At 38.1% G+C, this 27,766-nt stretch overlaps 6 protein-coding genes and 1 pseudogene across 17 annotated transcripts; 5 read left to right on the top strand and 2 right to left on the bottom strand.

Annotated features, from left to right (window-relative positions):
• The first annotated feature begins 1,310 nt into the window (after positions 1 to 1,310).
• LOC103342716 (putative inactive receptor kinase At5g58300) lies at positions 1,311 to 5,764 on the top strand. Of its 7 annotated transcripts, none has more exons than XM_089055408.1 (5): positions 1,401 to 1,571; positions 1,709 to 1,856; positions 3,232 to 3,681; positions 3,804 to 4,572; positions 4,831 to 5,764. In XM_089055408.1, exons 3-5 carry the CDS (start codon positions 3,415 to 3,417, stop codon positions 5,457 to 5,459), a joined length of 1,665 nt encoding a protein of 554 aa, XP_088911534.1. In that variant the 5' UTR covers positions 1,401 to 1,571; positions 1,709 to 1,856; positions 3,232 to 3,414; the 3' UTR covers positions 5,460 to 5,764. The 7 variants fall into 7 exon arrangements, with proteins under 7 accessions (XP_008244595.1, XP_008244587.1, XP_008244604.1 ...); XM_089055401.1 differs by having other exon boundaries at positions 1,430 to 1,571; positions 1,709 to 1,890; XM_008246373.2 differs by having other exon boundaries at positions 1,311 to 1,571; positions 1,787 to 1,890; positions 3,232 to 4,572.
• Positions 5,765 to 6,079: 315 nt separating this feature from the next.
• On the bottom strand, positions 6,080 to 9,944 carry LOC103342783 (Mitochondrial ATP synthase D chain-related protein). 3 transcript variants are annotated; one of them, XM_008246440.3, is made up of 12 exons: positions 9,497 to 9,944; positions 9,262 to 9,303; positions 9,088 to 9,150; positions 8,919 to 8,981; positions 8,740 to 8,802; positions 8,526 to 8,588; positions 8,281 to 8,343; positions 8,095 to 8,157; positions 7,707 to 7,766; positions 7,297 to 7,434; positions 6,938 to 7,033; positions 6,080 to 6,729 (listed from the first exon to the last, which is right to left on the bottom strand). In XM_008246440.3, exons 1-12 carry the CDS (start codon positions 9,743 to 9,745, stop codon positions 6,268 to 6,270), a joined length of 1,425 nt encoding a protein of 474 aa, XP_008244662.2. In that variant the 5' UTR covers positions 9,746 to 9,944; the 3' UTR covers positions 6,080 to 6,267. The 3 variants fall into 3 exon arrangements, with proteins under 3 accessions (XP_008244662.2, XP_016651045.1, XP_088911539.1); XM_016795559.2 differs by lacking the exon at positions 8,919 to 8,981 and having other exon boundaries at positions 9,497 to 9,918; XM_089055413.1 differs by lacking the exons at positions 8,919 to 8,981; positions 9,088 to 9,150 and having other exon boundaries at positions 9,497 to 9,918.
• Positions 9,945 to 11,431: 1,487 nt separating this feature from the next.
• LOC103342792 (ubiquitin-conjugating enzyme E2 28) lies at positions 11,432 to 13,468 on the top strand. Of its 4 annotated transcripts, none has more exons than XM_016796068.2 (5): positions 11,432 to 11,603; positions 11,740 to 11,860; positions 12,084 to 12,211; positions 12,318 to 12,422; positions 12,995 to 13,468. In XM_016796068.2, the coding sequence occupies exons 2-5, from the start codon at positions 11,791 to 11,793 to the stop codon at positions 13,136 to 13,138; spliced, it is 447 nt and encodes a 148-aa protein (XP_016651554.1). In that variant the 5' UTR covers positions 11,432 to 11,603; positions 11,740 to 11,790; the 3' UTR covers positions 13,139 to 13,468. The 4 variants fall into 4 exon arrangements, with proteins under 4 accessions (XP_016651554.1, XP_008244671.1, XP_088909089.1 ...); XM_008246449.3 differs by having other exon boundaries at positions 11,732 to 11,860; XM_089052963.1 differs by having other exon boundaries at positions 11,432 to 11,611.
• Positions 13,469 to 14,957: 1,489 nt separating this feature from the next.
• On the top strand, positions 14,958 to 18,127 carry TH9 (thioredoxin H-type 9). Its single transcript, XM_008246468.2, has 5 exons — positions 14,958 to 15,255; positions 15,835 to 15,892; positions 16,266 to 16,391; positions 17,442 to 17,564; positions 17,805 to 18,127. The coding sequence occupies exons 2-5, from the start codon at positions 15,872 to 15,874 to the stop codon at positions 17,952 to 17,954; spliced, it is 420 nt and encodes a 139-aa protein (XP_008244690.1). The 5' UTR covers positions 14,958 to 15,255; positions 15,835 to 15,871; the 3' UTR covers positions 17,955 to 18,127.
• An 890-nt stretch (positions 18,128 to 19,017) lies between these two features.
• Positions 19,018 to 22,463, bottom strand: FER (Malectin/receptor-like protein kinase family protein). Its single transcript, XM_008246479.2, has one exon. It carries the CDS (start codon positions 21,981 to 21,983, stop codon positions 19,308 to 19,310), a length of 2,676 nt encoding a protein of 891 aa, XP_008244701.2. The 5' UTR covers positions 21,984 to 22,463; the 3' UTR covers positions 19,018 to 19,307.
• Positions 22,464 to 24,355: 1,892 nt separating this feature from the next.
• On the top strand, positions 24,356 to 26,520 carry MAN6 (Glycosyl hydrolase superfamily protein). Its single transcript, XM_008246490.2, has 6 exons — positions 24,356 to 24,723; positions 24,811 to 25,093; positions 25,184 to 25,378; positions 25,496 to 25,618; positions 25,709 to 25,920; positions 26,022 to 26,520. Exons 1-6 carry the CDS (start codon positions 24,551 to 24,553, stop codon positions 26,455 to 26,457), a joined length of 1,422 nt encoding a protein of 473 aa, XP_008244712.1. The 5' UTR covers positions 24,356 to 24,550; the 3' UTR covers positions 26,458 to 26,520.
• Positions 26,521 to 26,645: 125 nt separating this feature from the next.
• Positions 26,646 to 27,299, top strand: LOC148921156 (protein AGENET DOMAIN (AGD)-CONTAINING P1-like; annotated as a pseudogene).
• Positions 27,300 to 27,766: the final 467 nt, after the last annotated feature.

Here is a 27,766-nt window from a genome sequence, read left to right as displayed (position 1 = left end):
GGCCTAGACCAAGGACTTTTCTTTGTGAGTGTGTTTTGGTTTTCTTGAAAGAAAATTCAAGACCCGACTATAAATGCATCATGCATGTGGTTGAATTCTCAAAAATTATTTCTTCCTCCTACAAAAATTCAAATTCGTGAAAGTCCGAGTCTACAAGAGGCTTGTAACTCAAACGATTAAGATAGTCATATACTCGATTCCCACCCCACTTCTCATGGCTTATATATGTCGAAAGGGAAAAAAAAAGGTCCAGAAGGTTTTGCCATTGAAAACTAGCTAGCTTGAGATTCTGCCATTTCGAAGCACATTTTGTCAATTTGTACTTAAATATCATGCATCTCATTGATTCAATTTAAATGCATGGCTCCCACAGCTGTATGGATCATGACATTTTCTGAAACAATAAATTAAAAATGGTTTATTCAAAGTATGATTTGGGTTGGTGGGTTTATGAGTTAGCTTATGACCCCAAATTAAATAATTTTGTGATGTTTGGTGCGCATAATAAAATCATATACAACCAACCACCACCTTAACCAAACCCTAATTATTGTATTTGGAGTACTAATTGCACTTGATTAGTCAATGCTTTCACGCAGTCTAATCTTTTCCCTTTTTTTTCCTCCAACAATTGCATAAAACAGACGTAATGGACACACATGCCCTTTGGCTAAAGCCACTGACCAAATTTTCATTGCTTTTAACCAGAAGATCACTCCCCTCTTCGCCTCTTTTTCTTTATCTTTATCTTAGTGTATAATTCACTCTTTATAAATTTCACTGGTTATAATTTACCCCAACAATGCAATGGCCAATGGAAATTAATATGGCTTGGCTTATTGTACGGACAATCCGTCTTGATATTGGTGGGGCTCCTTCAGAATTTGGAAGGAACTTCTTCCATCACGTGAGAATTCATTCAAAAATACAATAGGTCGCTTTTCTTTTTGGTTTTTTTATGACAAAGGGTAACGTGAATTGTGGATTTTGTCATAGTAAAAATAGTCATATTTCAAAGTATATTTTACCATCCACTGTCCTCTCTATCCCCTCATTCTCTGGTTCTAGAGTTGTGTGGGTTCTATTTATTTTTTAATTCTTTGATGTAAGTAAACGCAGAAAATCTCAACGGGTCAACTAATTAATAAACACACCATTACTAAAACATTACAATACATCAACGGGTCAACTATCCGCGCTTGCAAAGAACTAGGGGTAGTACCTCAATAAATACACACACACAAGCAGTAACTCTGACTGAAACCTAAGTAATAAAGGGTAAAACCAAATAATGCAAAATGAGAAAATATAAGTTGGGGTGACCGTTTGAGGCCTAGATGCCTAGATATCCAGATTGGTGTCTAATTAGTCTAAATTCCAGCTCAAAGCTCTAAAGAGAGAGAAAGAGGCAGTTAGGCAAACGGGTTGTCGCTGTTTTGTTTGTTCATTCATGCTCCTACGAAATTAAGCAAAGCAATGGAAAAAACATAGTTCGGAATATAAAGGAGGCATCGAGATCTGCGTTTACAGAAAACTCCTTTAGCTTCACGAACAAGCATCAAGTTGCAGCAGTGAGTTCCCTCTCTCTCTCTCTCTCTCTCTCCTCTCTAAGATGAACGTTAATCTCTGCGTTGCTGGCGAATCTTAGAATTAGAACCCACCTTCCGCTTTTTAATCTTTTAATCTTTTTCGCTGCGTGTTCGTGAAGAAATGCCGTTAAAGCTCGTTCAGCTAATAAGGCATTAAACACACTCATTTACTCACTCTCACTCTCATTCTGCTCAAGCTCAAAGCTTCCGCATTTCGAGCTGTCTTTGAACTTCAGTTTCAGATCGACCGTTTCTGCAGCTCCAATGGTCCGTCTTCTCTACTCTTTCTTCAATATTTCAGGTGCATTTCTCTTTTTCTTAGCATTGTTAATTAACGTACATTTTTCTTTTTCAAATTTTGTGGAATTTAGTGGTTAATTTGCTATTATTCTGCTTAAGTTTGGGGTTTGGAATCGAGGACATCTAGAAACCAGTATTTAGGTTTTCACAAGTTTCTATTTTGTATATATGAAACATAGGACCGTTGGGAGCTTCGGCCAGAAGAGAGTTTCACAGATTTACTAGTTTCAGCTTGCAACGCTTTCTGTTTGGTTGCTGAGAAAATTTAGAGAAAAATTAGGACTTCCAGAATGATTTGAACATGGAAGAAATTTGTTTCAACTTCAGTTAACTACCTCTTGTATTCTCAAATAAGCCTTACATTTCTAATTTCGTGTATTTCACTCTGTTTTTCTTCTAATTTCTGGATCCTGATTCATTCATTCATATAGGCTGAAGTAATGACTTGGATGAATTTTTGCGGTATGCATTGTGAATCTGAATGGGCAAGCTTAACTACTAGTATCTTTTTCCTTTTTTTATTTTTTTATTTTCTAAATGTTCTGTCAAATTTGTACCAGACTGGGAAAAAAAAAGAGATTAAGAAGCCAAATTCTCATTTGTCTAAAAAATCTCAGTATTTATGGCAATTACCTTATGAACTAGGCTTGACTTGCTCTTTGGACCATCAAAATTGGCGTTTGTCTTTTAATTCTTTTAATGAAAGTTCTAGCAGTGTTTTGTTTGTCTCTGTGTTTCTGCATATGAAACTTTTTGTCTCATTGTTATGGCATTAGTTTAATTAGACCTTTGCACGGTTTCTTTTGTATGTCCTGGCTCACAATCTATGTGTTTCATTTATTTACTTCACATCAAGAACTAGCGATTGAACTCCCACACGCCATTAAGGAAAAATTATAAAAGCTGAAAAGGGATTCTTTCAGCATTTTGTATGCTACGCTTTAAGGCTTTTGCTTTCTCTTTAGCGAAAAAGAATTTTGCTTTTGCTTTTCTTTCTTTTTTCCTATTCTTTTGTTAAATTTCTTTCTGATAACTTTGTCTTTCTTGATGCTTTGCAAGTCTTGTACTTACACATTTTACACAAAGATTCCAAGGCATGGTAGGGAAAAAATGTGGCCTTCCCAATGTCTATTTGTATGAACAATTTGTGCCTTTTCCATGTCCTATATGCTCCTACTGATAAGAAGGAAGATGTGAAAATTCCTGGATTTTTTATATATTTTTTATAAAGAGAATACTCTCCATTTTCCCTACATGTTCAGCCCCAACTTTTCACCAGTTTTAGGCTGCAGAAACTAGAAATAGTTAAGTGCCTATTCTGAAACCTTTGTTGTTTTTGCAGGGGAAGAAGAAAGATTGCTGAGATCACTCTCATAGTCTTGACTCGGATTTCTCAACAAACAATACTAGATGAAGCCACATTTATTTTGTACAACTGTAATTCTTCTCCTTTCCCTTTGCCGAACTATAGCTGACCTCAATTCAGACAGACAAGCCCTTCTTGGCTTTATTTCTGTTGTTCCTCATGGCCGAAAAGTTAACTGGGATCCTGCTAACGCAGTCTGCAGTTCTTGGGTTGGCATCACTTGTACTTTGGATGGCACCCGTGTGCTTGCTGTCAGACTCCCAGGTGTTGGACTGTATGGTCCAATTCCAGCAAACACTCTTGGCAAGCTGGATGCCCTCATTGTCCTTAGCCTTCGGTCTAACCGCCTCAGTGGGAAGCTTCCCTCTGATATTTTCTCCCTTCCTTCCTTACACTACATGTACCTTCAAAACAATAATTTTACAGGTAATATTCCCTCTTCTCTGTCTCCCAATCTCACCTTGCTTGATTTGTCTTTCAACTCCTTCACTGGCAACATTCCAGCCACAATCCAAAATTTAACACGTCTCACTGGACTGAACCTCCAGAACAATTCCCTCACTGGATCTATTCCTGATATCAACAGTCCAAGGCTTTTGCATTTGAATTTGAGCTACAACCACCTTAATGGTTCAATTCCTCCTACCCTCCAAAAATTCCCTACTTCTTCCTTTGAAGGAAACTTGATGTTATGTGGACCACCACTGAACCACTGTTCTTTGATCACTCCCTCACCTTCACCATCCCCCAATCTTCCACCAACAGGGCCAATAGTCCCCTTGAAACCAGAAAATGGATCAAAGAGGAAACTTAGTATGTGGGCTATCATTGCCATTGCAATTGGTGGTTTTGCAGTGTTGTTTCTCTCAGTTCTGGTGTTAGTGCTGTGCTGTTTGAAGAAAAAAGACAGTGAAGGCAATGCTGTAGTGAAAACAAAAGGCGGAAGGATTGAGCAGCCAAAGGAGGACTTTGGAAGTGGGGTGCAAGAGGCTGAGAAGAATAAGCTGGTTTTCTTCGAAGGCTGTTCTTACAATTTTGATCTTGAGGATTTACTAAGAGCTTCGGCTGAAGTTCTAGGAAAGGGAAGTTATGGGACTACTTATAAGGCCATCTTGGAGGAGGGAACCACAGTGGTTGTGAAAAGGATGAAAGAAGTGGTGGTGGGAAAAAGGGAGTTCGAACAGCAAATGGAGAATGCGGGGAGGATTAGTCAGCACTCAAATGTTGTTCCTCTTCGTGCTTATTACTACTCCAAAGATGAGAAACTCCTGGTTTATGACTACATTTCAGCTGGCAGCTTCTCAGCGTTATTGCATGGTATTGCTTATTTTCATCTTGTTCTTTCTCATTCTACTATGTTACTCATTTCCTAAGTGCACTTCTATAATCTCCTCATTGCCATTAGTAACAAAGTATATTGTAAAGTTTTTGCATTTAGACTAGGGAGTTTACTTCTTTTAACTGACGAAGTATTCGTCAATGGTGCTTAACATTGTAATAAGAATACATCACAGACTAAACATATGAATTTTCCCCTCAGAACTGATTTCTCTCCCTTTGTGTCCTATTCTACAGGAAACAGGGAAACTGGACAGAATCCACCAGACTGGGAAACCAGGTTAAAGATTTCCCTTGGATGTGCTAAGGGGCTTGCCCATATCCACTCTGCCAGTGGAGGGAAATTCATCCATGGCAACATCAAGTCCTCCAATGCCCTCCTCACCCAGGACCTCAATGGCAGTATCTCAGATTTTGGCCTAGCTCCTCTCATGAACTTCGCAACTATACCTTCCAGAAGTGTGGGATACCGAGCTCCCGAGGTGATTGAAACTAAGAAGTCCTTTCAAAAATCCGACGTTTATAGTTTTGGTGTTCTGCTCCTTGAGATGCTGACAGGCAAAGCACCAGTACAATCACCAGGACGTGATGATGTTGTTGATCTCCCAAGGTGGGTTCAATCTGTTGTTCGAGAGGAGTGGACAGCTGAGGTGTTTGATGTAGAGCTAATGAGGTATCAAAATATTGAAGAAGAGCTGGTACAAATGCTTCAAATAGCAATGGCGTGCGTGGCAAGGGTGCCGGACATGAGACCTACTATGGAAGAAGTGGTTAGGATGATCGAGGAAATCCGGCCACCGGATTCTGATAACCGACCATCATCCGAGGACAACAGGTCTAAGGACTCAAATGCTCAGACCCCATGAGGGCATGGCCATGGCCTGGCCCCTGTCAATATTATTAAACCTCTGCCGTATATTCGCAATTGTGTGATTCTTTGTCGGGTCCTAGTACTACTGTAAAAGCTTAGCCCCCTCTTCCCTCCCCCTCCGATTAGTATAACAAAGAAGTTTCCAAACAATCATGGCTCCAATGGATTGAGTGATCTCATTAGCATTTTTGGATGCTTTGATCCTTTAGCACTCGCATGATGTAATTTTTGTAAACACGATTGCATGTACTGAAAATTGTTCAAGTGATGTTTCTGATTGTTTTGTTTGTCCGTATTCAACCCATTTAGCTCTAGTCTGGATTATAAATAATACAAATTTATAAATAAATATATAATCCATTAAACCCTAGTCCATACTAATCATCTGCCACGTGGGTCATTGAATTTCAACTCTCGTTAGAACAAAAAAACCATTAAACCCTAATAATTCATACTAATTATATGCCACGTAGATCAAAGATCAACCTTGTCCAAAGCTCCCACCTTGGAAGGAATGAGAAGTTGCAACTAAACAAATGAAATTCCCCAAAATGGCATATGAGAATTCGATTGCCAAAAAACCTAGAAACCTGCTCAGAAAAACATCCGTAAAGAGGGAGCCAAGAAGTGAAATCACACAGCTTACAGGTTTTTCTTCAACAGAACTTACATTTTTCTGATACTTTAACAATGTAAATGGCCAAGATAAAGGCCTGCCTTTGATCTCTAAAAGAATAGTAATTCTTACTTCAACAAAAATCTTGGTAAGTTATGCCCGTGCTCATGTCAATGTATGTAGACAGCTAATGACTAGAGTTAGTAGGAGCTTGGTTAACCAAATCAGCACCGCTCACATATCTAGCGACAAATGACATTAACCGGAAAGGCGCACCAATAAGGGGAGCATCTATAAGCGGCACAGCATCATTTTTATCAGTCTCAACTGACGACTCTAGATTCCGGACTTCATTCTCATCCAATGGAATTTGCACTATTTCACTAATTTCATCAGATATTGGCAATTCTGGAACAAAAGCAACATGCTGAGAATCCACGCTACCATTACTATGCATCTCCTGTTTGATTGGAGCAACTTCTGGGGAATCAAGCTTCTGGTCTGATGTAGACATATCCTCATTGGATCTGGACATGGGAACGATGACACTGGCAGTTTCAGGAGGGGCAATTGTTATATTAGATGTTTTTGTTGAAGTGAGCTCAACTGTTGCACTCTGCCGGTCAAGTTCAACATGCAACTCATTCACCTAGAAAACATCATAGGGAATAAAAGAAATATCAGAGAACTAGTCAGTCCATCAAAATCTTAGTATTAGTAACAGGTCAAACCTAATTACACAAGTCTAAATATATAATAAGACTGTATGAAAGATATGCTCGAGGACATTGGCATTTATTGACAGTACAGTAGTACACATTACTCCTTAGAAACCATGGAGGAAAGCAGCTATTCACCTTTTCAACAAGCTCTGCATTTTCTGCCATTAGTTTCTCAACCAGTGCACATGCTGCTTCAACCTGAGAGTTCAAATCCTCACGTTCCAAAGCATGCTACATTAACAGGTAATGTGTCATAGATCAACAACAGAAAAGAGACCTTTGTCAGATTTACAAAATTGAAAACATTTTAAATTTTCTACTGCAAAAACTGATAGGTCTATCGCTCATAGTATTTAAATAAAATTTCCAAATGCCATCGTAAGATTTTTTTTTTTTTTTTTGGGAACAGAAAACAGCCCGCACATACCTATTAGTCCTAATCATGCATAAAGCTGCCTATAAAATTTGATCAGGTAAGCAAATAGGAAGCCTACCTTTGCAAGTTCGTCTGATGAGGGAGTAGAGGAGACACTCTCAAGATTCTTAATTTGCAACTGCAGACTAGAGGAGTTTTCCATCAGCTGTTGATTTTCTTGGACAACATTATCCCTGGATTGCTCCAATTCCAACACCTGCCCAGCTTTGGTTTTAATTTCCATATCAGAAGAAAATACAAAGATTTTCTTTGAACTGCTTGTGACCAGAAATTAGGATGTGCATGCAATAAGGAAAACAGTCTGACTAAATTCCTACATATCTTATAGAATCTAAGGTAAGAAAAGGCAATAGTCAAACTCCTCTCTACTCAACAAATTAGGTTTGCCGTGTAGAGAGCTTGTAAATCAACTAATCAATTTAAATTGAATCCATCAAGTAGGTTACTTAAGTCAATCGAGCTACATACCTGTGCTCGTAACTTAGCAACATCATCATTCAGAATTGCTACCATTTCTTTAAACGAATCCTGTAAGAAACACATATTTAAAGACAAATAAGTCTCTGACATAAAATAATGAAGGGAAAATATACATATGGATTATAAAGTGTAAGAGAAAGCTTTCTGAAATCCCAATTAAGAAAGATTCAGTAACGAAAGAGTGTTACAGTTGATGGATTCTTACGGTTTTTTTTCTTCAAATTATTTGTTTCCTATTACAGACATAACTAAATTCTAACTATTTTCCAGGTGCAATAACAACGAACTTAGTGTAAAAGTTTAAAGCTCATTAAGCGGCCAAATGATTTTTTTTTCATCTGCAATTACGATTCAGAGTAATTAGAATAGCGATTACCTCCTTTAGAATCCAAGCATCTCTATCTCTCTCTAGATGTTTAATCTTTTCCTGTAAGCTTGACTGTGAAACAATGTACAGTAAGTTCAAAAGTAGCACCAAAAAACAAAAACAAACAAAGAAGAAGAAGCGAGGCCAAAATGATTATTGGTTGTAGGGTTCTAATAAAGGGAGGGGGACGCTAACCTCTTTTGAATCCAAAGTAGCCTTTTCATCTACTAATTGACCAATTTTCTCCTCAAATCCAACCTACAACAAACACAGTATTAGAAACCAATTCCTCTTGTTTGCAGCTTTGTTTAATATAATGTTGCATAAAAAACTAAAGAGAGCATGATTATACGCATGCTGGTAAAGAAAGAACTTAAAGGACCCCTTGAATTGAAATATGAACAAAATTCAAAATAGCCCAATGATGCAACTTAAATCACCTCTTTTTGAAGCCATGAATCTTTTTCACTCTGTAATTGTACAATTTCCTTCTGTTGGTCGGCCTGTAAATCATCTGGTTAGAGAGACAATCCTAAAAACATATGCAGAACAAAGATACAATTGTAATATGAAATGTGATAGAACACAGTCCTAACTAGAAGTGCACTAACTCTTAGTCAGCTCATTGTCTCAGCCAAATTCAGATAATATTACCTCTTTCTGTATATGTGAATCATTTTCATGCCGCAATTGTTTTATGAAATCTTCTAAGGTAGCCTGAGGAAGAAATATACAAAATCAATAGGAAAGATAGAAAAAGCATACCAGATAAGAAAAAAGGTCATTGGCTCTTTCTAAGTACAACTGCATAAATTCAGATCAAGATATAGTACCTCTTTCTGTATATGTGAATCATTTTCATTTCGTAACTGTTTAATAGTATCCTCTAAGGTAGCCTGAAAAAATTAAATGGCATAAAAAATTTGAAACCCAGCCAAATACAATAAACATGCCCTAATCTTTGTTCCACTATTCTCACAGTTGAAATTCACATTATATTACCTCTTTCTGTATGTGCAAGTCCGTTTCCTTTTGTAATTGTTTGATTGTTTCTTCTAAGGTAGCCTGTAAAATTATGATTATTTTGTGCACTTCTCAGGATGCATTTGCATATCAAAACTGACAACAAAAACAAAGGTGTGAGATATCTTGTGTGTTCGCCATATCCACGCTTACCTCTCTTTGGAGCCAATGTTGTTTCTCAGATTCAGCTAACGACTGCACAACAAAATTTCAAAAAAAGAAAACCATAAATTTCAAAATCCTTGAAAATCACCACATAAATGCACACAATACAATGTACATCTCTCTTTACTATCAGCTGTTGATCGATCTAATTCAAATTCGAATGCTTAGAGATAAACATCAACAAATTAATACTAATTACAAAATTAATCAATCTCAAACTTACACATTCCGTGCCATTGCTCTCATTCCTATTCCCATTCGCATCTACGTCTTGCATAGCATCTGAACAAACATCGGCGACGGCCTCTGGAACTTGGCCGTTACCCGTAACCGGGACATCGTCTAAACGACCGTCGTCGGCAGCGTCCTTCGAAACTTGGTCATTACCGGAAACCGGAACGTTGTCGGTGGTCTCAACCTGCTTGTTCTTCTTCTTCTTGTTCTTCTTTTTCTTCTTCTTATCGTCCTCCATTTTCAGGCTCACAAAATGCTCAGCCTCTTGCTCTGCCGCCACAGAATGAAATCCAGACCGCACGGGCAGAACTGAGTCCGGATCTGATTTCTTGCTGTTGGCGTTTTCCTCCACTGAGAATTTATCAATTGAATTTCGTTTGTGGGATTTGCCGGGAAGGGTTTTCTCCTTTCGTTTCTTATTTATAGTGCGTTTTTCGCGTTTTTATTTATTTTCTATCAGTGTAATAACTCATGGATACGAGTCTATTTGGATGTTGATGGAGTGGGAAGCAGCAGATTATTGACGTGGTGACTTGGCCGTATATGATTCGTTGCTTGATCGTCCTGGATAGTGGTCGGTCGTACCGTAGCTTCTAACTTTCTCGTTAAAGGCAGTGACGGAAGGAAGTCAGTGCGTTACGGACTTACGGCGTTACCATTTGCGGGAAACGGACGCTACCGTAACTTTCACGTTGACTTGGGAACACCAAACGCACAACGCATGTGGGAGCCACGTGACTAGCGACCCGGCCCCGTCGAGAAGGCAAATGCTATCAAATCAAAGCGCATATTCCTCTTCCATTTTCGATTGGAATATTGGATTTGATTTGAGGAGAAATTACCATTTATTTTTTGCTCTTTTTATAAGCAACCCAGCTGCCCACTTTGAGGAGAAATTCAATTAACATATCCTTAATTAATGTGACTTAAACAAAAAATAGATGATTATGATGTGTGGCAAACAAGAGGAATAGAATAAAAAGGGGTTATAAAAAGCAATGTTTAGACTTGGTTTGACAAAATATTAACCTAATCAAAATAAATGTTAACTTGTAATTAAAATTAGTTGCAATTTCCAACTCTTTTTTGTTGTTGTCAAAAGTAGTTTTCATTAGGCTTAAAGGCAACAAGCGAGTAAAAGATTAAGCGTTCATTCGCAAGAAATACATGAATAAAACAAGACTAGCACCCTCAAATTAGCATAGTGAGGAGCTCAATTCCCGTTAAGCATAAAACATTTAGAGATGTCATTCGCTGCCAGTTAGCAAGGAAGCTCATCATAAGCTAGAACTCCCACAAGAGATGCTGGTGTAGTGACCTCATGACCCAACTTACCGGTATTACCGTTAGCATACCTATTGATGATCCTGCATGAGTCACCCGATTAGTGTTTTGAGGAGGTATTCATCCCCACTAAACATAGCCAAGTTACAATTTCTGATTTAAAGCTTACAATATATATGAAATAGGAGAGTGATTCATATGTGAGAGCGTCGGCATTTAAACATTGGACATTATTCAACTTAGATAATAAGTACGATTTACAACTATAATTTTTTTTTTCTTCCTGTTGAACTCTATATTCATTGGTCATTACAGCTCAATTTAATCATTTTAAACATCTTGAACTTAATTCAATTATTTATGTATTTATTGGTTTGGTTAAAGTTGGTAGATGAGGGCACCCCATACAAAAGGGCTGGGAGTTGAATGGGGTGAGCTGAAATTATCCAATTAATCGTTGGATCCAAATTAGGTAAGTCGGAGTCCAAACCCGCCGACTTGGACCACAAAATTTCACACCAAATTTAAATATTTAAAATTAGAAAGCCGCCGTAAATAACGGCCCAAATATAAAAAAGGAAAGAAAAAAAGTAACGGATAAGAAGGGAAAAGAAAACAGAGTGCGAGAGACGGTGAAAACGGGGCGTGTATAAAACCGGTGGAAAAATAAAGCCCCAAAGTCTCTCCGAGTTTTTGTGTAGAAAAATCAGGGGGTCGAAGATCGTATTGTTGGTAGCGGAGCTTTGGGAGGCGGCTCCGGATCTTCTTCAAACCCGTTTCCCTCTGCTACCGCTATTTCAGTCCGATCTCAGGTATTCATGTATGGAAAGTTGTTTTGGTTTGACGATAATTTGTTTTCAAAATTGAGAAATTGTTTTGATTTTGGTTATGTGTTTATAGAAATTGTTCTGATTGAATCTGAAACTGCTGTTTGATGCAGCTTTGCAGGTCCTGGGTTGTGAGAAGTGAGTTTTAAACTGTAATCAATTCAATTTCATCATGGCCTCCAAGCGCATCTTGAAAGAGCTTAAGGATTTGCAGAAAGATCCTCCAACTTCTTGCAGCGCCGGTACTTTTTTCAATTTCAAAATTTGTAATTTAGTATTTTTGTCATGATCTTACACTCGAAGTTCAAAACTTTTTTAATTTCATATGATAAATTGACACATTTTGTAGAGATGTGGTTGCCGGCGCATGTTGATTTCATTGATTTGTTGAATGATTAATGTAATTACAGGTAATATAAGTACCCAAGTGGATATTTAAATAAATTATGTGTTAATTTGATTTAGGTCCTGTGGCTGAGGACATGTTTCACTGGCAAGCTACGATTATGGGACCCCCTGATAGCCCATATGCAGGAGGTGTGTTCCTAGTCACCATTCATTTTCCTCCTGATTATCCTTTCAAGCCCCCTAAGGTAATTCATACATCTTATGTGCAACGTTTGGTCCTGCTTTGTTGTGTCGGTGTGTCTGACGATTGTTTGTTGATGAAGGATACTAACGGTAATTTCATGTTTTCAGGTTGCATTTAGGACTAAGGTCTTCCACCCAAATATCAACAGCAATGGTAGCATTTGTCTTGATATCCTTAAAGAACAATGGAGCCCAGCACTAACTATCTCTAAGGTTTCAATTTATCCTGCATAACATTGTTTTGTCTTTGTATTCTCATTTGATCTGGAACTCGTATATCTGCTGCTTTGATGCATATATAGATGGATATATAGATAGATATAGAAGAAGTCTCAAAAGGACAGATGCTTGTCTGTGCTTTCTGTAAATCATCTGTCTGAATTTGAAATTCTTGCATATACTACCAGACAAGCACAAGCAGGTGGCTGCAGTTATGTCTCTTTCCAACATTTATCATGTTAGAATTAGAGCAATATATACGTGTCTCTGTTTCCCTCTGACTTTCTTATTGCTAAAAGCCGTTCAATATTTTGCCCATTCTTTCTATAAGGAGTTGACGACGTTACTTTGAAGATGTTGCATAAGATGATTGACGACTATATATCATTCTTGGCTTTCCCAGTTCATACTTTTTGTTACAGCCATACCTTTATTTATGATAACTTAAAGTGACACTGAAACTTAGAGGTTAAAAAAACAAAAGAAAGGGGATCTGTTTCTTTTCTATGAAGGTTATCTTATGGTTGGAATTGTATTTACTAACCCCATTTTTAATGTAAAATCAGGTATTGCTCTCAATTTGCTCACTGTTGACTGACCCTAATCCTGATGACCCTCTTGTGCCGGAGATTGCCCACATGTATAAAACCGATCGAGCCAAGTATGAATCCACTGCACGTAGCTGGACTCAGAAGTATGCAATGGGATGAAGATGTTTTTCCAGATTTAGAGTTTGTATTTTGTGTGGGGGGGGAGGGACAGGTTGGGGGATGGCTTAATTTGGGAAGAATAAATCTTTGTTCTTCTCCTGTTTAGTTATATCACAAAAATGAAAGGTTTGAATGGGATGTAATTCTGGTTTTACCAGGACCTTAATTATTGTTTGGTGTTGCTCCTTCCAGCTTTCTAGACAGACTTTTCAATGTAGTTTTTGAAGTGTAATTCCATCAACTGAGGAATCGGTGTTGTTTTTGTTTCTGCCATTTCTTCTTGTATCTGAAAAGATTAAGAAATATAGAATCCGATGAACTGTTTGGTTTGTTGTTCCCTCTTCATCAATAAATTGATATTGTAATACAACCATAATTTATTAATTAAATTTGCCATTTGCTTCATCTTGTATATTGTTCTATTGAGAATTGGTTTACATGGGGAGGAAAATACACTATTCTGTGCGCCGAGGTTGGAGACGGTTGTCACTACCTTACGTGTGTGGTCCAATGAACACAAAGGTTTATTTGATAGCTCGTCTTCGAACCATTGATTAAAATGTATATTTTAAAATATTGAGTTTCGATCGTTGCAGAGGTATGTAAGGACAGAACAGTCGCTCAAATGCGTGAGAAAAATCCAATAAAAAAAGGAGATTTGAATAGAAGTGTAAGGACAATCACTCACAAATGCATGAATAATTGTCATTTATGAATAATTGAAAGACATGAATGCGTTATCGAATTCACTTACATCAACAGTTGCAACTACTCAATCAAAATGGTGGGTGATTATCAGCACTTAGGAGGGTGGAGAGGCAAGAGGGGCCCTCCTCCAACCATACACAACATATTCATTCTAGCCATGAAACCATGTTTAGATGATGTGTGGGGCAGCATAATTTGACCATATTAGATTTTATTATTTGGTAATAGATTAATTATTAGTTATAATTCTTACAAGCAAGTTTAATAGTTAGGTCGTCTCCATTATGGGACCAAGCGATATGCCTAATTAATCTCGTCCTGTTTGCCTACACACGGTTTCTTGGAGACTTGGACCAGCTGTAAAGGTTGTGCCTTACAACGGAAAGACAACAGTCAATAGGCTGGCAAAGCTAGCTCAATGCCCCACCTCTGCTTCAACTTCCAAATCTTCTCCAGATTTTCATCTAATCATTTAAAACATGTATCGTATTAAAATTTACATAGCATTATGTCACAGGCAATGTACGAGTAAATAAGGTTAGGACTTACATTAGAGACCTCTAACTCCGGCGATAGAAAACTTACTACTTACACTACGCCTATAATATTATTATTGTATTTCCTCATCTCGTGAATTACATGCGATAAAGATATAAAGAGATATATGAAGAAAATTGGGTGATTAGAGAGAAATTTTTGCTTGTGACGGTAACTTTGAGCCCGACGAAAGTAATTACGGTATGATGGGGATTTGATGGAGTTAATCAAAGTTTTATTTGGTCCAACAATGGAGTTGACCAGGTTGATCATGGAGGGAATTACGGGCAATTAACAAATAATATGGGAATGAAGTGTGCAATTAATCAAGGCATAATCTCATTATTTGTTAGGTTTTTTTAAAGAATAGAAGAATTCATTTATGAAGAGGTCTCAATGGAACAGAATAAAATGATAAGTTAAAATATGACCACAAAAAGGAAAAAAGAAAAGATAGGGTTCGGGGCCTACAAACAAAGAGTGGAATATTAAATTATTAATGGAAAGTAGAATAAATAAATACAAATAAATTTACATAATTAAAGGTCTAAACAAAAGGCTAATCAAAGCTTAGGTCTTGAGCTGGAAATGGAATTAACGAGTTAAACTTATGACCCAAAACCGTCACGTAATTTCAGACAAAGAAAAAACCATCTTCTGTTTTACTGTAAGGTTTGGTTCTTCTAACAATCATCGTCTTCTGTCTCTCCAAATTTTCTTATATCGCGGTTTGAGCTTCGAAAATCTCTCTCTGGGCTAACCTTCGCTGTTCTCAAATTGCACGCACTCGATTCGAATTCACATTTTGTGTTCTTCATCCTCGCCTTGTAATGGCGGATTATTTTGCTCAATAATTCGGTCGTACTCTAAAGGTAATTTGACAGTTAATTAATATTGCTGTAAATTATCAATTCTTTCCAACCAATGCATAATAAGATGTTTATTGCCAACGAAATTGGTTGCCTTTTTCTTTTATGAGGTGCAAATTGAGTGTTTCATCAATGAAAGAAGGTAATTTTACACAGCTGTTTTTTGTTAATTGATGTCTTCTACGTGTTCCCTTAAAATTTCAGAAGATGATGGGGTTCTGGGCATGAAGTTACATTGATAAATGTTCCAAATTTTGGTTCTTGTTGTTAAAAGTTTAGTACTTGCTATTGATATTTCTATTGACACTCAGTTTCATGGGTTTGTTTACTTTCTTACTTTGAGCACAATACTTGGATGATGCTTGTTGAAATGATAAAATGTCCATGTCTATACTGAGAGACTAATTGAATTAAAGAAAGCATGCCCTTTAAAGAAGGGTGGCTGAAATCACCTGTAATTTGAGTAGATCCAACAATCAATCTGTCATATGTTATTTCTCAACGTTCTTCTTTATCGATATGCATTATGGCATGTATTTTACATTTGCCCCAATGAAATTGATGGATTGTTTAAGCTTTCAGGGTGCTGCTCTGTACTAGTTTGGTGTTGGTGATCAAGATGGGAGCTTGCGTGAGCAAGGTCAGTGTTTATTACTTTCTTTTAAGAACTTGAGATTTTGCAGGTATTAATTGCTAGTAATAGAATATCTTCCTAGCCAGATTAGGACAAGTCTGCATCGCCTGTCAAGCTTATGAAGATAGTAGATAAACATTGTGCAATAAATCAGTTTCTTTAACTATAATGCATGCACTAAAATTCTATATTCTTCCTTCTGTATTTAGCCTTTAATAATTTATATTGCAGCAAGAAAAATTTACTACTATATGATTGATCTCTCCAATGATTTTGGTGCTTTTTTTACGATTGTGAAGCATTTTGTATGCCACTTAGTGTTTATTGTTTTGCCTTTTTAAAGAAATCTGACAAGTTATGACTTTCATGATACTTGTAGAGTAAAACTAAAGAACAGGATTCTGAACAAAGTGGTGCTGAGTTTACTGGTGCGAATGTGCACCTCATCACCACCACAGAAAGTTGGGATCAAAAGATGGAAGAAGCAAAAAGGGATGGCAAAACTGTAAGTTTAATCACATTTTTCCTTTCAAGAGAAATGAATTGTGTTGAATGGCATATGGTACTTCGTTTTCAAATTTGTGATGTACTTTAAGCCTTTGACTGAACCAACGTCAGTGTTTTCTATCAGTAATGAGTTACTACATTTAGAATCCGGTAATCATTAAGAATTTTGGGGTTAGTGACAACAAAATAGATTGTGACTCACGAATGACGATGCAAGTCCCATGACCTCAGATGGGATCCCACCCAAAGGTGCACGTTTAAGAGCCAAATATGATAGGAGAGAACAATATGATTATCAAATCTTTGTAGATCCTCTAATCCACTGAAAAGTTTTTGTCCAGGCTGTCAATTTTAAGCTTTGATTGGCAAGTGAAAATGGATATCGAGAACCAAGTGTGGCAATATCCAGGAACTCAACTTCGCAAAGAATTTAAACCAATTATGAGCAAAATATCAACCAAGGGGACCTTTTAGTTCCATTCTTCAATGGAACATCCATACACATGGGTATTCTATATTTAAATAGATGACCTGTAAGTTGTAACAAATCTGATTCTTGATAATAAGAGATCTTTTTTATTTATTTAAATATTTAGACCCTCCCACTAATTAGCGACATGATCTGATGAAAAATGCTAATATGCAGTCTTCTTAATCTGATCAGGAGTACAATTGGGTGCAATCAAAGACAGCTTAGGGTGTTATAGAATCCTGGCTCCTCCTTAAAGAACTTGAGTTTGCTTTGTATGGTCTTGTTACAGATATTCAGCTGATTTTCTGTCAAATAATGTTGTAGTCTTGTCTCAAGTAGATATCAATGTTAAGAATGCGTGGTCATAAATGCATCAGTGAACAACTCCTCTCTGCAACTTGCTCCCAATTAAACATTATAGGTCCATGCTATTGTCATGCATTACATAGGTTTACTAGATTGGGTGCTGGTTTGCATGAATTCTTACCTGTGACTTGGTTGGCAAGTTTAGTTTGAATGATTTGTTAGCTTTTTCTTCTAGCTCTTTATCTAAACTGAAATTCTTATGTCCAACAGGTGATTGCAAACTTCAGTGCAACATGGTGTGGTCCTTGCAAAATGATTGCACCACTATATCGCGAGTTATCGGAGCAATACACTTCTCTAATGTTCCTTGTGATCGATGTTGATGAACTGACTGTAAGTGTTTAGGGATATTGTTAATGTAATAGTTTATTAATTTATTGCATGCAAGTTCTGCTCTTGGGACAGAGACTTTACCTACCTCTGACCATATGCGTGGCAATCAAATTACTCATTAATATACTTATGGTTCCCAACTAGTTTTGTGATGTTTCCGGGAGATTGGTGCTGGTTTAATGTGTTATCATAAATATATCTTATTCACAGGTGGTTGACATTTGGTTTTGTATGGTGCAGGATTTCAGTACTTCATGGGATATCAAAGCCACTCCCACTTTCTTCTTCCTTCGGGATGGCCAGCAAATCGACAAGCTAGTGGGAGCCAACAAGCCAGAGTTGCAGAAGAAGATAATTTCCATAGTAGATTCTGCCCCGTGTCAGAAATGACTAGGGGTTTCTATGTCATTTTGAGGTCATTGAATGTCTCCTTTTACATTTGTTGCGAGTTGATGGATATATTTGGCGTGGAATTGTTTTTTGTATGTTGGTCTTGGATTGTAAATACGACCAATCGTATGAACATCTTTCCAGATTGAAAATCCAAAGATCCTTTTGCATCAGACATCAGTTTCACTCTATTCTATTGCTTGCAGTGTCAAAGAATATCGAAGTTCTCACGGTTGTTGGGTTAGAGGGCTAGAGGGTTCGGCTGAAAGAGACAGTATATGCAATGCAACCACAAGTCCACAACCTGAGCTTTTTGTCTCTACTGTCTTTTCTCTTCAAGTGGTCTAACGTTCTCTTGCAAATTCGTGTGGACACATCAATTCTCTCAACTCAATAATACGACGACCGTTTCAACGTGGACTTAAAAAATCCATGAAGAGATATATAGCAGTCAAAACAATCGTTACTCACATGTAGAGAGATGCTAGCGACAATTGTCAACAAGCATAATACGCAGCTGTCAATCGATCAATGTGGACTTAAAAATAAAACACATGCGTACATCATCAACAATCAAACAATCATGACTTACGCATAACAAGATACTAGCGATGGTCATCAAAACAATCGTGACTCGCATATAGAGAGATGCTAGTGACAGTCATTAACAAACCTGGTATGCAGCTGTCAATCGATCGCAAAGCATAATTTTTTTTTTTTTGGTTCGAACGCAAAGCATAATTCTTATGCATAATGAAGTTGGGTAAAGATAGATTTTTGAATCTATTGATGATTTTCTCTTTCACATGGGGTCAACCCTTTCACAAACCAAATAGCCGCGTGAACGAAGTCACAATCGCACTAAAATGCAGTCTTTCTCACGTCTTGCCAGCGCGGCTTAACAGAAATATTCTTCAACATTACATACATAAGGAAATGAATCATATGAAACTCTCTCTCTCTCTCTCTCTCTCTCGCATTATAGACATTAATAATTTAATATATGACGAGCAATCATGGCCTATGGTCCTGGACAACGGCAACGCATACATGAATTCATCTCTTTTAAGCTGTTCTTTTTATTAAAACACTCCATGATACCAAAGGATAAGAACATATAGAAGCCAAATCAACAATCGTCTAACCAAAGCAAGTAGAAGTAGGAAACATTATTTTCAAACTCTTCATGTAACTATAGATACAAAATTACAACTAAACGTGATCAAATCATATTGGAAGACTCCAATAAGATTAGAAAATAACAGTAACTTAAATGAATTAAAAGTTGGAAAAAGAAATACAGCAAACTTCATTGCCTGATTGATTAAGGGAGGAGCCATATCTTCAATCTTCTTAACGTCCTTTAGGGTTCATGATCTGTGAGAACACAGCACTTGGTGTCAATCCATCAGAGTCGTCGCTAGCTAGGCTCCGGCCACCTATGCTCATGCTCATCCCGCTGCTCCTCGAGTCTGTCACATTACCATCAAAGGCAGGCACTGCATCAGGGTCCTTCTTCCCTTTGCAGGTCATGAACGGCTCTTCCTCAAGTTCCATTGCACCAATACCCTTGCCACTCTCCTCAGCACTCTCCTGTAGCTGCAAAGCAAACTCAAGGTTCCAAAGCACATCTCCCATTGATGGCCTGTCAATGCTTTGATCTGACACACATTTCATTGCTGTCTCAGCAAACTTCTTGAAGCATTCTGGTGTTATCTTCCCCTTGAGATAAGGGTCAAGGATATGATCGAGACTGCCTTTCTTGTGGCAATGTGCAGCCCACTCTGCTAAGCTCACTTGCTCCTTTGGAAGTGACGGGTTCAAGGCTGGTCGAGCACATAAGATCTCAAATAGAACAACCCCAAATGAGTAGACATCAGATTTTTCTGTCAGTTGTTGCCGCCTAAAGTACTCTGGATCCAAATATCCAAAGCTGCCTTTTACAACCGTGCTGACGTGCGTGTTGTCCAATGTAGGACCTGTTTTTGACAGCCCAAAATCCGAAACCTTCGCAACCCACTTCTCGTCTAAAAGAATATTAGTTGTTTTTACATCGCGGTGGATGATGGTGTGCTTGGCACCAGTGTGAAGATAGTGTAAACCACGAGCAGCTCCAATACAAATCTCAAGCCTTTGCTTCCAGGGTAGAGGGGGCTTTTGGGTCTTGTACAGATGCTCACGCAGGGTTCCATAAGCCATGTAGTCATAAACAAGGATCATTTCACAGTTTTCTTCACAGTAGCCAATCAGAGAAACAAGATGACGATGGCGAAGCTTTGAGAGCATTTCAATCTCAGTTTGGAATTCATGCACCCCTTGCTCAGAGAGTGGGTTTCCACGCTTGATTGCTACTTGGGTTGCTCCACCATCGATTTCACCCTTGTAAACCTTGCCAAAACCTCCCACCCCAAGGAGTAGAGCCTCATCAAAGTTTTTGGTGGCAGATTTGATCTCGGCAAATGAGAAATGGCGACAAAGGTTTGAAGGAAGGGAGGACGTGTAACTTCCCGTTGTGTTTGTCTTTGCAGAAACTGCAGACTGTGAATTTCCATATAAAGACAGAGGGAGCCACCCAGATGGCCCTTCGCTTGTACTTGAGTCCTTCCCATGTCTACGGTGGCATGCCACACAAATAGCAAAGAAACCAAGGACAAGGGCCAAAACAATTCCACCACTAACTCCCCCAGCAATAATTGCTTTGTGATCACTCTTAGCCTTGCCATGACCTGATGATGGTCTAGCCTTAGTTGGGTCAATGGTATCCTGCTTCGGAAGAGGAATAAGATTAGGCCCTCCGAGGTTACCAGTTGCATCACTAATCTTGAATATCTCAACTCCGTTTAGGATTGCATCATAATAATTTGGCTTATCAGAAGTGTCTGGATGCAGTTCAAGCCATAGATCCACCTGTGGGCTTCCCTTTGGAACCAACACCACATAATCCCTGTACACTGGAATTCCATTGCCTCCGGCCAAGGTAACAACATCAACCCCAGACTCAGCAGTTTGATTGTTGAGAAAGATATTGAACACTCTTTGATTTTCCTTGGTAATAATTTGGGCAACCTCACAGAAATGTAGCCGAACCAGGTAAGAGAATCCAGAATCGATTGAGAAAATCCAAGTCAAATTGTAATTGAGGTTGATGTTAGCATTTGGCCCCATTGATCTGGCAGTGGTATAGACATCCTCTGGTGCAACATAAGTAGGCATGCTCTTAGGGTACTTAACTGTCATGTTTGGATCAGCAGTTTCAGGAACCCCAAATGCTGCTCCTAAGAGATATTGGGTGTCATCGTACCAGGACCTAAACAGACCCGTATCACCTGGCGGCGAGATATCCTTACCACCCACGTTTATCCGATAAACATTCTCAAGGGCAGTGCTGTTATCAATGAAGAAAGTACTCGATTGACCCACAATCATGGTACCATCAGGAGCGCTGTAAATATCAGGCATTGACACAATCTCAATCCCATTCACAAACGCATAAGCGTTCGCAACGCTGGAAGAGGGTGCAAACGAAATGTCCAATGTCTCACCTTCGACATTGACCGAAAACTCCTTGGTAACAAAAACATAATCCAAAGCCTCTGTTGTTTGAGCAACACTGAAGTTCTTAAGGAGAGTATAGGACTGAGCAGTGACAGTAAAAATAGCATTAGAAGCATTGAGCCCCGCATAGGAAGCAGGGTAGAAGTAAAGACGGATAAACTTTCGACCCGAGGCAACTGGAAATTTATAGGTATACTCAGAACGGAAGACCCTAGCAGTCATGAAAGGAACTTCAGGGACTGCAGGGTCTTGAGTGGCAGCTGGGGATGTGGTGGAGTTGGCACCAGATGCAAACTTAGAGCCTATATCCGATGTCCATTTGAGGCCATCGGAATCGGTGGTTTCAGGAGGCCCACCACAATTTAGGAAGATTTTATCAGATGGGATATAATTAGCAGCCAAAACAACATGGATTGTGGTGGCCAGACAAAGAAAAACAAAGATGAACACCGCTTCAACGTTAGTGGTGTTCATACCCACTTTGGATTTGACTTTACCCAACAAAAAACAACTATCAAAGATCAAGATCTATGCTTTCTCAAAAACCCAGATCAACAAATCAACTGAGAAATCATAAATCAAGCTCAATTGACCAAACTGAAGGAATGCGGCTGTGAGCTACAACATCTTAGCCTTTGAACAAAGAAACCATGCCAAGAACAAAGAGTGGTTTACCTTTTGGAACTGGACCAAACCAGTCAATGATGAGAACCGGAGAGAGAGAAAGCTCGCTGGTAAAGTTTCAGCCTTGATAGAGAGCTCTCTGAAAATGGCGATTTGGGAAAAGAGCTGAAGAGACCAGAAACCGAAATTAAAGAAGCTTGGTTTTAATGGTTGGCGTGGTCTTTCTCACCTGCTCAACTAGCTGTTTAGCTATGCTAAATAGCCATTAGTTTACTGAGTATTATCAACTCATGCCATCCCAGCTAAGATTGAGTGGCGGCTGAACGTGAAATGACGGGTTTGACCTTCCGTGTGGGACAGTAATTTCAGACGCGCAATTTGTCAAAAATCGAAATTGCTCTGTTTGCCAGATCAGTGAGTAAGTGATCACAGAAGGGAAAAACGCGTTTTTAAATGGAATTAGTTGGAATATGTGGACGCGTCATATAGGTGTGGGGCCCATTGGCATATAGGCTTAGCTGCTTCTATGGAATCAGGACCGTCGGTTGGGATTACCATATTAATAAAGACAAAATACAATATTTGATGAATTAATGATTGTGAAGTATACACTAAATAAAGATGGAAAAGGATATGAAAATACACACCAAGAGAAAGGTCTTGTTATGTTATGATTGGCCCTCATTGGCAAGGGATGGGAGGCAAGCAATGGCACGCACTACCAGCAAGTAGCAAGGACAAGGAAACTCTCAAAATTAAAGCAATGTGAATTTGTTTAGTGATAATTAATTAATTAATTAAATGCAATCCGTATTATTTTGCGAAATTTGTGATAATAAAAACGACACAAGAACTGTATTTGGTATTAAAAAAAAAAAAAAAAACTAATTTAGTCGCTTTCAAATGCCTAAAATCCAAATATTTATTCTTACTTCGAGATGTTAAGTGGGAATACTCACATTAGTGGTAGGCAAAGTCCAAGATGTAGGTGGTTAAGGAGAAATATACTACGGGGATAGGAATGTTTTGTTATTATAACTAATCACGTTTCGTCACGAGCAATAATTTTAACACATGATGAAACATGATTGTTTGAGAACAGCAAAACAATGTTATCTCCGTAATATGCAAGTTCTCTCATATTTTTCAAGAATCCAAGTATCAAAGGCCCAAGTGAACAATTCATTAGTTTCATTAACTCTTTTGTTTCCCAATGGCCCAACTGAGAATTTGGCAAGTATGTCTCTATGGACCTTAAACTACAACGTTTTGCAATTAAAAATGTGAAACCACAATGTTTTGTTGGACTAAAAAAGAAGAAAAAGAAATCTGCATGTTAAAACAATACAAATTTATAAATAAACCCAATCCTAGACATGTATTTATAAAAAAACCCAAGCACTATTTAAACATAGAAACACATCCAAAATCAACCTCAAAGTCAACTTTTTGGGTGTGTTTATAAATGGGTTTTAAGTGTGTATAATGATAGGTTTTGGGTGTGTTTATAAAGTGTTTTGGGTGTTGGGTTTTTTTATAATTTCAACCTCCATTTTGGGTGTTTTAGTGAAACTCCCTTAAAACAACTCCTCAGATAGTATCACATGTACCCTTCTATTATTTGAGGTATTTGCCGTCGCGCACATGGTTGTAACCAAATGTCAAAAGGCAAAAAGAAAAGAGAAAGGGAAACATGTTACCTGTACAGTGCAACCGACACAAATACATACATTTCTTTCTTCAGCTTCCTACTCTTCCTTCTCTTCTTCTTCTTCTTCTTCATGAGGTGGTGAAAGAAAAACCAAGTTTGAGCAGAAAACGGTGGATGATCCATTTTGCTTTCTTTTTCTCTTTGAACTTTGTTTTTTTTATATGCATATATGGGACCAACCAATCTAGTTCTAGATTGGATCTCTTGATGATCAAATGCACTCTACTCTAACATGGGATGATGATAATGACATCTGAGCTGAAACTGATAGTAACAGATTATCTCAACCAAATTCATACATAAACAAGAGATTAGTATTACAATATCTTCTAAAAAGCTTTGGCCATCAGACACATTATCAATCCCATTTCAATTTCAGATTGATAATTGTTTTTAATTTGTTATTGCTCATGACAACTTTGTTGTAGGACCCAATTGAAACTACCTTAGGGATTGATGCTAGTTGCAACTTTACTCTTACACTTGAAAGACCAATCAGATCTGAAGGAAAAGGAATTGGCAGAGCAAAGAAGCAATTTTTGTCTTCCCTTCAAAGTTTGAAATGTGATCATCTCTTCAGTTTCAATACTTTTTCTGGTGCCCCACGCTCAAATATACTAGCCCAATCCAAGAAAGTGTAGACATCATCCATACATGTATAAATACGTATCCCAAGAAACATGCATTGTCATACAAGTTCAATCCCATGGATACCCACAAAAGAAACTTGATGTCACAGAGCATTCTTATGGTGACCATTTTTATGATTTTCATCAACCATTCAAGTTGTACTTTCCATGGTTCTAGTGGAGTGGAGAAACTGGACACCGTGGTGGAGGAAGCCGAAGATCATTTAGCATATCCAAGCACAAGTGATTGGTATCCATAAGAGTGGCATTTCCTTTTTATTTTTGTTTTACTTTGATTATATGCACAATGTATAAGTGTATATATGTCCTTCTGTAGGATTGAAGAGTTGAATGATGGCATGGAAGATGATGAGTGGCAATTGGTGCAGAAGAAAGGGAACCAATTTGTAGTGAACGATCAACCTTTCTATGTTAATGGATTCAACACTTATTGGTTGATGGTATTTGCTGCTGATAAATCCACAAGAGGAAAGGTCACTGATACATTCAAACAGGCATTTTCAGTGGGTCTAACTGTTTGTAGGACTTGGGCTTTCAACGACGGCCAGTGGCGAGCTCTTCAGAAATCTCCATCAGTTTATGATGAAGAAGTTTTCAAGGCAAAAATTTCTAACCATTTTGTTTGTTCAATGCTTGTGAAATGCTCTTCAAATTCTAAGTCAATTTGAATTTCGTACAATGCGTTGCAGGGTTTGGATTTTGTGATAAGTGAAGCAAGGAAGTACAAGATCAGGCTCATATTGTCTTTAACCAACAACTGGGATGCATATGGTGGAAAATCACAATATGTCAAATGGGGAAAAGCAGCTGGTCTGAATTTGACTTCAGATGATGACTTCTTCTCTCATCCAACACTCAAAAGCTACTACAAGGCCCATGTTAAGGCAAGTTAAAGCATGTTTTTACAAGCCTTGACCATCTTTTGATTGTCGATTTTGTGCTTTAATTACTGATTAATTAGGTTTTTAGTGTTCATATTTATTGATACTTTCGCTCTGCAGACGGTTCTTAACAGAGTTAACACACTCACAAACATTACTTACAAGGACGATCCCACAGTTTTTGCTTGGGAACTGATGAACGAGCCTCGATGCACCTCAGATCCTTCGGGTGATAAACTGCAGGTTCATGCTCTTCAACAAATGGTTGTGCGTGTCTTTGTTTTATTGGAATGTATCGTTTTCTTGTAGCTGAAGCAATGTTCTGTCTTGTAGGATTGGATACAAGAAATGGCTGTTTATGTCAAGAGCCTCGATCCAAAGCACTTGGTGGAGATCGGATTGGAAGGATTTTATGGTCCCTCAGCACCTGGCAGAGTTCAGTTTAATCCAAACACATATGCTCAACAAGTTGGAACTGATTTCATAAGGAACCACCAGGTTTTGGGTGTTGATTTCGCTTCTGTTCACATCTATGCAGACTCTTGGTAACTGTTGAAAATAATAACTAGTTTTTGTTAGTTCCTTGCGATAAATTTTTTCCATAATATTCAACTTGTGACAAAACTATTTAAATTCATTCATGAAGGATTTCACAATCAATCTCTGATTTGCATCTCCAATTTACCAAGTCATGGATGGAAGCCCACATTGAGGATGCAGAGAAATATCTTGGGATGCCGGTTGTGTTTTCGGAGTTTGGTGTGTCTTCGAAAGACCCCGGCTACAATTCATCGTTTAGGGACACCCTTCTCAGCACAGTGTACAAGACCATCCTCAACTCTACTAAGAAAGGAGGGAGCGGAGGTGGGAGTCTTTTGTGGCAGCTCTTCCCTGAAGGAACCGACTACATGGATGACGGGTACGCAATCATTCTTTCGAAATCTCCCTCAACATCAAACATCATAGCCCTTCACTCCACAAGACTTGCCCTCTTCAACTCTAGATGTTCTTGGAAAAGCCACTGGGGCTGCAGGAAGAAGAATCCACTAGAGACATTCCCATTATACTATGATGATCTGTAACTATTATATGCTTTGAATTGTTGTCATTTCTTAATAATGTGTGTACATCTGTATATGAAAATCCATGAAGATCTCACTTAATCAAAAAAATAAAAAAAAATCCATGAAGATTGGTCCAGTTAAAATTAAAAAAGAAACATTTGTTCATAGAATCATAATATATATATATTTGGATACTACATATATCAATGTGTGGTTTATAACGAAGCTAATAATAACAAATCTATACGTAGAAAATGAAACAGCAAATTAATTTGATCAGTCAGCAAGCAAGACGGGTTTCGCGGTTCGTATTATGAAGCAACTGTAATTGAAAACTTGGGGGACAAGTATAAGGTGAAGTACAAGAACCTGGTGGAGGAGGATGATATGTCCACCGCTCTGGAAGAGATCGCGGAGGTGGACGAGGTCCGGCCTGTGTGCCCTAAAGTTTGGCCTGACTTTTTCCAGGCGAGAGGGTTGTTGCGTTCGCCAACGACGGTTGGTGGGCAGGCATCATTACTAGGAAGAGTGGAGACGACTGGTTTGTCTACTTTCCAAGCACTTTTGAGCATATAGCTTACCCTAAGAAGCATATCAGGCTTCATCTGGAGAGCCGCCGCAACGGGTGGGTTTCTCGCGATGGACTTGTCTTCTCTTGCGAGGGAAAGCCCCTGTCATGCAAGAAGAGACTGCGCATTGTGATGGGAGGATCATCATCGACATCCGTTAAAGCTCGACTTGTTTAATTACTTGATGTAAACGTTTTGGTGGTTCGTTTTTGGATTTCTTGGTAATTTGTGTCGTGATTGGTTGGATGATTTCATTAATATTTTATCAATGCATCTCTCATTGTTTTTTTTAAGTCTGTTTCATTGATTAATTTTTGTTTATTTATTATCTTCTTACAAACCTAAACCCTACATTGAACACAAATGAAAGTTTATCGGTGAAGAGGAGGCACATTGAACATCTAAAATGGATTGATTAGCGGTGGCCAAATTAGAATTTTAGGATCTCTTTTATTAACATTAGAATAAACTTAGAGAGTAGGTTATGCTAAGCAGTGAGAAATTTCTGGTAAAGTATCTCACAATTTCTCCTTCTAAAGTTGTTGACTGCCATTTCATGGGTCAAAGACGTGGGGCTCGATCTGAGGTCCACTAAACTCGACTTGGAGGCTACACATTAGTTTTTTTTCTTTTTATTTTTCTTCTTTTCTTTTTGAAATACAAATACCCATTAATTAGCTTCTTGCTGCAAATTTGTATATATTTCAGCACATCTTGGTTTTCATTAGAAGAAATGTCTTGGATATTAGAGAATCAAG

This window comes from Prunus mume, linkage group LG1 (assembly GCF_029339155.1).
Source record: "Prunus mume cultivar Tortuosa linkage group LG1, ASM2933915v1, whole genome shotgun sequence".
Lineage (NCBI taxonomy): Eukaryota > Viridiplantae > Streptophyta > Magnoliopsida > Rosales > Rosaceae > Prunus > Prunus mume.
This window is presented reverse-complemented; position numbering and strand designations above follow the sequence as displayed.